The sequence below is a fragment of the Thamnophis sirtalis genome, unplaced genomic scaffold, assembly GCF_051295495.1.
Source record: "Thamnophis sirtalis isolate CommonGarterSnake01/CBP01778 unplaced genomic scaffold, rThaSir2_p1.2 scaffold_4, whole genome shotgun sequence".
NCBI lineage: Eukaryota > Metazoa > Chordata > Lepidosauria > Squamata > Natricidae > Thamnophis > Thamnophis sirtalis.
In genome coordinates, this window is record NW_028261384.1 from 113,567,332 (window position 1) to 113,575,257 (window position 7,926).

General features: G+C 35.3%; 2 protein-coding genes across 2 annotated transcripts; both read right to left on the reverse strand.

Moving 5' to 3' along the window:
• Positions 1-524: 524 nt before the first annotated feature.
• Positions 525-2,503, reverse strand: LOC148046261 (vomeronasal type-2 receptor 26-like). The gene is made up of 2 exons (XM_087714633.1): positions 2,449-2,503; positions 525-1,438 (listed from the first exon to the last, which is right to left on the reverse strand). Exons 1-2 carry the CDS (start codon positions 2,501-2,503, stop codon positions 525-527), a joined length of 969 nt encoding a protein of 322 aa, XP_087570759.1.
• Positions 2,504-3,840: 1,337 nt separating this feature from the next.
• LOC106548765 (vomeronasal type-2 receptor 26-like) lies at positions 3,841-7,612 on the reverse strand. The gene is made up of 5 exons (XM_087714634.1): positions 7,410-7,612; positions 6,789-7,080; positions 5,002-5,865; positions 4,099-4,320; positions 3,841-3,897 (listed from the first exon to the last, which is right to left on the reverse strand). Exons 1-5 carry the CDS (start codon positions 7,610-7,612, stop codon positions 3,841-3,843), a joined length of 1,638 nt encoding a protein of 545 aa, XP_087570760.1.
• Between the last annotated feature and the right edge of the window lie 314 nt (positions 7,613-7,926).

Sequence of the window (7,926 nt, forward strand, 5' to 3'; positions counted from 1 at the left end):
TGCAATTATGTTGCAGTCACATGATGTATCATGATGTTTTTTCCCTTCATGGACCTGGGGTGAGCGTGCTTCCCCTGCTATAGAGAACTGACATGGGGAAAACCATCATAAAGATTGGGTAATTATCTGTAATGTAACAGTATGGCCCTCAAAATATAAAGCAGAGTTTTTCAAACTTGCCAACTTTAAGAAGTGTGGACTTCAACAAATAAAACTGAATGTAGATAAAATATCAGAATATCTTTAGAGTTAACAATATTATGACTATTGAAATCTGTACTACTTTAAAAATAATACATCATACATGAATGTCTGAAAGTAAGAAAAAAGTGGAAATATGATAATTACATTTTAAAAGTGACTTCTAAATACACTCTTAATCAGTAGGCAACAGGGAGAAGAATTTTAAGAAAGATGTATTTAATAACATTATTAGGAAAGAATATTTTGCTTCACAGATGTAAAGTGCACAAACCTCTCTATGCTGAACACTATACCAAATAATTGGATTGTTTACATTTAATTCATTTAATTGAATTAGTAATATTTCTATTCTGTAGCTGCCTGATATTCAGCTCCTGTCTCAGAACTATAATGTAGCATTTGGGGAAAAAGATGCAGACCAGAAGCCCAGCACTTGAGGCTAACATTGAGAAAATCTCCACAGCCACTGTGAACTTCCCCTTGGTGCTCAGGTAGGTTGGAACAAAGGATATCCAAACACTGCAGAAAACCAACATGCTGAAAGTAATGAACTTGGCTTCATTAAAGGTATCTGGTAATTTCCTGGCAAAGAAAGCAGCTATAAAACTGATTGTGGCCAAAAAGCCCATATAACACCTTGCAAAATAAAACATAATCATGGACCCTTCCTTACATTCTAGGACAATTTTTCCAGCTTCTGAGTGCAGGTCAGCATTTGGGGCTGGAGGAGAAATCAACAGCCACAGAGTGCAAACCCCAGTTTGAATTAAGAAGCCAGATAAAACAAAAGTGTAGCCCAGTCTTTTTCCTACCCACTTTTTTATTCCACTTCCTGGCTTAGTTGCCATAAAAGCCAGGACCACAGTCAAAGTCTTCGCCAGCACACAAGAAATAGCCACAGAGAAGATGATGCTGAAACCAATTTGTCGGAGAATACACGTCACCTTGCTTGGCCGACCAATGAATAGTAATGCACAAAGAAAGCAGAGCAGGAGGGTGATGAGGAGCATGTAGGTAAGATCCCGGTTGCTGGCCTTGACAATGGGAGTGTTGTGATGCATTAGAAATGTCCTTAGTATGAGAACTGTGATTGTGGAACAGAAAAGAGAAAAGCAGGCTAAACTGATTCCCAAAGGGTCTTTATAGGACAAGAAACTTATGTCCTTGGGAATACATGAATCCTGGTTTTTGCTGGGATATTTTTCATCTGTACAGCTGTAGCAGTCATTCAAATCTAAAACAGAAAATATATAGTCAAAGTCTCAAACTATGCAAAAATATTCATAACCTTTGTTATTTCTTACATAAGTGAATAACTGATGAGTCTCTCTTCCATATTCAGCAATGAAGAAAACAATTTATATATTGGCTATAAACCATTAGGGAGCAATGTCCAACAAAGACTACTATCAATCTGATACCACCAGATGGTCAGAGAAAATGAGAAAGTCCAAAGAAAACCTGGTGCCAAACATTTCAGGAAAATGTGAAACTATCAACTTTAAATGGAAGTATGTGGAGACTAACTGTGGACTGAGAGCTAGGGTATATACTTGTAGCTCAATGGGAACATGGTAAGATAAACCATATCTATATACTTTGATTAAATGCAACAGTCCTAGCATACAAACAGCAAAACTCACAATAAATTACAATTTTAAGATTTAAAAATGTTGGCAGTTTGTAATTACTTTATAGTAATTCGTGGAATTTTGGCTTCTATATCTGGACTGAAAAAATATAAATGGCCACTGGATGGTGGCAAAGGGTAGAAAATTCTTATTATTTGTTATAAACTGATATTTGTGATATCCAAATTCTAGTTATGCAGGTAATCCTCAATTTACAAGCAACCATTCAAAGTTGCATTGAAAAAAGTGGCTTATAACCAGTTCTTGCACTTATGACCTTTGCAGCAACCTCATGGTCATGCAATCAAAATTCAGGAATTGGCAACCAACATAGCTATAATGGTTGCAGTGCCCTTGGGCCATGTGATCATTATTGAAACCTTCCCAGGTGGCTTCTGACAAGGAGGAAGCCACCTGGGAAGGTTTCCACCCTAATGGAGGAAACTGCATTTGCTTAATAACCAAATAATTCACTCAACAACTGTGGTGATTCGCTTAACAATCATGGTGAAGAAGATCATAAAATTGGGTGTGACTTACTTAAGAATCATCTTGCTTAACAATGGAATTTGTGGTTCCAATTGTGATTGTAAGTCAAGTACTACTACAGTACCCTTTAGCTGATCAACTGGGATAAATATCAGTTGGATTTCTCTATATTGGTCCATTATCTTGAGTCCAAATCATTCAGTGATTGAAGGCAGATGTAAGAGGCTTCTCAATTTGCAGAAGCCAACTACAGAATGAACAGAAGTTGCCCTAATTATTTCTCATTGATTTTATAATATCTGTACCTGTTGTGTTCTAAGCATGGTTAGATATCAAGGAAGGACAGGTGAGGGTAATAATCAACATCAAAATTGCATTTATGACTGGCTGGTTAAGGCATGAACTGCATGCATTTAAAAAGGATGGAGTTTTGATTACCTAGTCATAGCCATTAGTTAGTGGTTATTAACCTCCCTGCATATAATGCACCTAACACTAAGGAGTCACATTAAGTGTGCTGCATATTTTAAACAGGTAGTTGTTACAAACCAAAGATGTGTTTTGCAATCAAATAACAACAAAATAGCAGTCCTGAATGAGTTTTCTGAAATCAGAACCATTCATAACCATCAAAATACCTGATTTCACCCTTTCAAAATTTAAAAAAAGTGTTTAAAATGGTTACTTATTCATTTATTTGATTGAATATTTACTTAAAATGAAAAAGAAATTATAACATACCTGAGAAATTGAAATTTAAATAGAATGCTAATTATAAATAAAAAAAATTAGAACATTAAAAAATTGGGAGACCATTAAAAAGTCCAATGCTGAGCACAAGAAAATTCTTTGAAATAGAAAAGATATCCAGGATTAGAAAAGTAAAACCAAACTGTTCACTAGAAGCAATTGGAACAAAGCTAAATGTAAAATATTTGTACATGTAATGTGACAAGAATCCAGGAAGGCAAGAATCACTAAAATAGGCCTTGATCTTAGGGAAAATGGATTGAATAACAATGAAAAAGTGAATAACAGAAGAAAATGTATCCAAATATTTTCATGACTGACAGCTATTTGCAGGTAGGTCTTACAAAATGATATTCATCAGCTCATGAAGATTTGGAAACAACTATGCAACTGAAAAAAAATATTATCCTTACCCTCCTTTTCTGCAATTTTCCCTTCGGGACATGAGATACAAGAATAGCAGCAAAATGGTCTCCCTTCTGTTACTTGCTTCCTAGAACCTGGATTACAGCTAGGTGTACATAGGGAAACAGGAGTAGTCTAATTTATGAACCAAAACCAACATAAAAGAAAGCAATCATTTTTTAGTACTGTGATTCTGAGCTGTGGTTGTTCTCTTTAGCAAGGTTACATAAATGTACAGTTTTTTCAGCATACTGTCATAATAATACAGTAAAAAAGCTTTGTTGCTTTGTAACGAAGTAACAAGCTTTGGGAAATGTTGGGCTTCAGTGTTTAGTGACCATAGTCCGGAAAATAAATGCTATCAACAAATGTGGCTGGCATTTTCACAGGCAAAATTGTCTGCTATACATCCCAATAGCTTTAAGAAGAAAGAAGAAAGTCTGAATATTAGCAAAATCAAGTTACCTGCCCTGCACAATATCAATAACCTACCCAAGATATTGCCCAACCAGGAATCAGATGGTTTAACAGGTTAACAACCAATTTAACAACTAACCAACCAATTTCAATATTCATATACAGATTCGAAATTTCCAGATGTTCTGTTCCTGAAACCTACCTGATTAAACCTACTGTTCCATCTTATGGCATCTTCCTCAATTATGAATGTTTGGTATACAGGAGACTGAGGGCCTATCTTTCCAATTTTCACTTTTGACTGTTTTTCAGAAAGAATAAAATTTATTATATCAAACCCATCCACTAACATTCCATCTGGGTCAAAGGTGATTTTGTCGCCAAGGCTATTATTAAACATGACCTGTCTCAAAAATGGATGGAGCTAAAATTTAAAAAAAAGGAGAGAGAAAACCAATTAATGTAGAAAATCCTGTGAATCAAAATATATGTGCAGATAAAACATTCTATGGCTGGTTTCATTCACTTATTTTATTTTTTCTGTTATTCTTGCTAATACTGTTAATTGTCTTAATTCATCCCTCCTAACAATTCCAGTTTGTGAAAATCTTGCAAAATGATTCTGCCCTTTTAAAAAAAAAATCAAAACAGATACCATCAAATACCACTGGCAGCACATACAAATACATATAAGTATCCCTCCTCATAAAACAATAGGGGAAAATCTATGTTTGAAATGCTGACTCATTTTTATTGCAACCCCAATCTTGTTCTCTGTCCACTGAGAACTAATCCTGGTTTGCCTTCATTTCAGTTTTAGATTTATACAGGGGCACTAAAAGCCAGTTGTGTTTAATACTAGGCTGAGAACTAATAGATGGCTGACATTTAAGTATACCTGTGGCTAAAATGGTAAGGTTCCATGTCAGATTTTCAGTGTGTGTTGAAAGTGATTGGAGATGTAATTATTTTTCATGAATTTATACATTGTAGCAGAGACATTTCAATTGAATTAAATTACATTATACTATGTAATGTAAAGGAAACTGTATGACCGTGAAGAGAACCTGGAATTAGGACTATAGAATATTACAAGCACATTTACCTGCCAAACTGGTTGGTTATGTAGCTTCAGTTGACCTTCTATCTTTGTCCTGTGTCTGAATCCAGCTGTATGCATAGCATGTAAAGCATGGGCTATAGCAAAAACAGCATTGTAGACACTGTAGCTATTGCCAGACATGCTCATTTCAAAAATGGTATAAGAGAGGTTCTCGGGTTGTTCATCTCCAGTGCAAGAAGGTTCCTCCATTTCATCCACAAATGTACTTGGAAATACACAGCCAAAGGCCTGCTCCCAGAAGTTTTTGAAAAAACCATCTCCTTTCATAGTGAAAGGGTTTCGATTCTCTATAAACTGATGAAATCCAGGTACATCCCTGGAATGAAACATGAAAGCTAGAGAGCCACGAAACATGTCTAAATCCCAATCTCTTTGAAATACAAAGGATGCAATCTCCATTTGGGCTGTGATGATCCATAGTTTTCCTAAGGGTTTCCTAGGCTTACTATCTACATCTTCCTCTGATTGATAAGAGAGTATTCTAAAAAATCCGAATGAATTAGATTCACCATAAACAAGTATCACCGTAGCCTTACTACATGTCAATATATCATAAATCATCTTCCCTTTATGCAGTATTTCAGAGATATTAGTAATAAAAGTTATAACAGGGATTTTCTGTACGAATGCAAAGCAAATCCCCTTCTGGGAAAACATGGGTATCACTGTTTGTACAAATCTCTCTCCATTGTCAGTATCCATAACCACCACCCCAATCCATATCCATTTGAAGTGTAAAAGTAGAGACAGAATCCCTTCATATTGAAGCTCTTCCTTAGGAACCATCTGGTAGAAAGGAAGACCAGGAGATTTGTCTTTCTTCACTGGAGTGGGACTATAGGTGAGCTAAAGACATCCATGAAAGGTGAAAAAGAACAATTACAATTGGACCCATATCACATCCTGCATTAATTTGCATTGTTCTTATTGGTTCATAAAGATGATAGTTTTCAGTAACAATAAAGGAGAATATTTGTAATCAGGGTTGAAATGAAGAGTCCTTCAAGATCTTGCTTGTTTTCTTGAAGATGTTCCATTATGCTAACTAAAGTAACCTCATCATTTGCTGGTAAGGAGTTGGGTTTAGTTCTCAGTTTATATTCTAGTGCCTTCCCATGTCAGTGTTGGTAAGGGTGATGGTCTTATTGATTCTTTGGGTGGGATGTTTGCTGTTTGCTTATTTGGTAGTTTCTTGATTGGGGTATTGTTTACTTGATTGTTGGTCTGATGGTAATCTTGGAGTTAATCTATGCTGATATGGGTGCTGATTGCTGGTGGAAAGGTGCTTGTGGTTTTTTATTCCCTTTTTTGGGTGGTTGATTGTCTCTTATCATAGAATATAGATCTTGTTTATAGGTGTGTGTATTGATGGCGGATTTGTCAAAGTGCCAGTCTTCTAGAATTCCCTGATGGCTTGGTCTAGGATGGTCACATTTTCCCAACTGAAACTATGGTTAAATCTGCTATATGTTGTGAAATTAAAGAGTTTTCATTATGTCTTCTGACTTCTAGGTAATGTTCGTGGCTGTGTTCTGCCAGTCTTCTGCCTGTTAGTGTTTTTATATGGATTTAAATGTTATTGTTTGCTATGTAAAGAAAACCATTGATGAAACACACCTTCTCCATGGTTCCAGGTTTAAAACACTTTACAACTATCCTTGGATATCTTAATTATGTAAGCTGATTCCAGGATACTGAAAGAACAAAAGTAGACCCACCAAATCAAAGAAATGTTAAAAGAAGTGTTAAACTTCATTTGCAAACTTTACCTGAGGAATCTTATAGGTATCCAGAACAATTGCCATATCAAGAGAAGTAAGAGAATCCAGTCCACCAATCACTGCAAGAAGCTTATTCTGCATGTTACAGTTGTAATTTGGGAAAAAATGTTCAAGTGTATATATAAGCAGCATTGTGGAATGGTATGTCCATTTTGCATTGTAATAATTGTCATAAATATGAAATCCCAAGCTGATATTCGGTAAAATCTGAGGGTTTTCATTAATCTGCTTTACTGCAAAGGCCAAAGCCAGGATGTGTTGGTAATTCTTGGGAAGTATTCTAGAATGAGTGTCAGATAATGTTTTATAGTTCTGAAACATTTTGCAGCATTTATTACATTTATTATTGTATCTTATAGAAGATGTATATTACTTTGGAGTGTGTAATGTTAAATATAATGTAACATTCATATACTCAAATTCTTATATTGTCATGTTACATGATAGTTCCAATAATCATACAGAATAATATCTTTAAAAAATTCCACACCTTACTTATGGACAATGGAAATTGTCTGCCTAGTTTCTAAAGTTTCTTCAATTTCCTATAACATCATCTGGCATTCTAATTAACATAAATGCACATACAGACTAAAGTGAATTTCTTACGTAAGTTCCTCAGGCGTAGCTGGTGGAGGTTCCTTTATGAAATCTTTGGCATAGGAGAGGAAGATACCATGAGATGCGATACCACCAATAATGAGATCTCCAGATTGACGATAGCTGTGAAGTGGGTGTTCTGGATACCGGACATTACATTTTGCTGTAAGAGCTTCATATGCTGTGTATGGAAGCAGAGTTAACAGAAGCATCGCTCCTACCAACATTTTGAAGTCAGTAGAAAAATATTATCTCTGCATATTCTTTTATCTACAAAGCAGCCATTAGAATCTCCACTGATTCAGCAGCATACAAGCAGAATGAATTTTAATTACTGTTATTCCAATAGTAAATGATTAACAGTCTTCTGGCCAATCTAAAACTCCAAATATTGAATATTCAGGTCATATTGACAAACAGATATCCCCATCCCTTCCTTTAATGCTAAGGTTAAATTTATCCAATATTTCATTGACTGTGTTCAAGAGTTTATCTTTGAAAACAAACTGCAATTTCATAATCAGCT

Bases quoted from the DNA above. Each gene is read 5' to 3' on its own strand.
- LOC148046261 (XM_087714633.1), bottom strand. From the start codon at position 2,503: ATGGACCAATATAGAGAAATCCAACTGATATTTATCCCAGTTGATCAG. The intron at 1,439-2,448 runs GTACTGTAGTAG...TTTCTGTTTTAG, and splicing joins CCCAGTTGATCAGCTAAAGG to ATTTGAATGACTGCTACAGC.
- LOC106548765 (XM_087714634.1), bottom strand. From the start codon at position 7,612: ATGCTTCTGTTAACTCTGCTTCCATACACAGCATATGAAGCTCTTACA. The intron at 5,866-6,788 runs GTAAAGTTTGCA...GGATGTCTTTAG, and splicing joins ATACCTATAAGATTCCTCAG to CTCACCTATAGTCCCACTCC. The intron at 4,321-5,001 runs GTAAATGTGCTT...TTTAAATTTTAG, and splicing joins ATAACCAACCAGTTTGGCAG to CTCCATCCATTTTTGAGACA.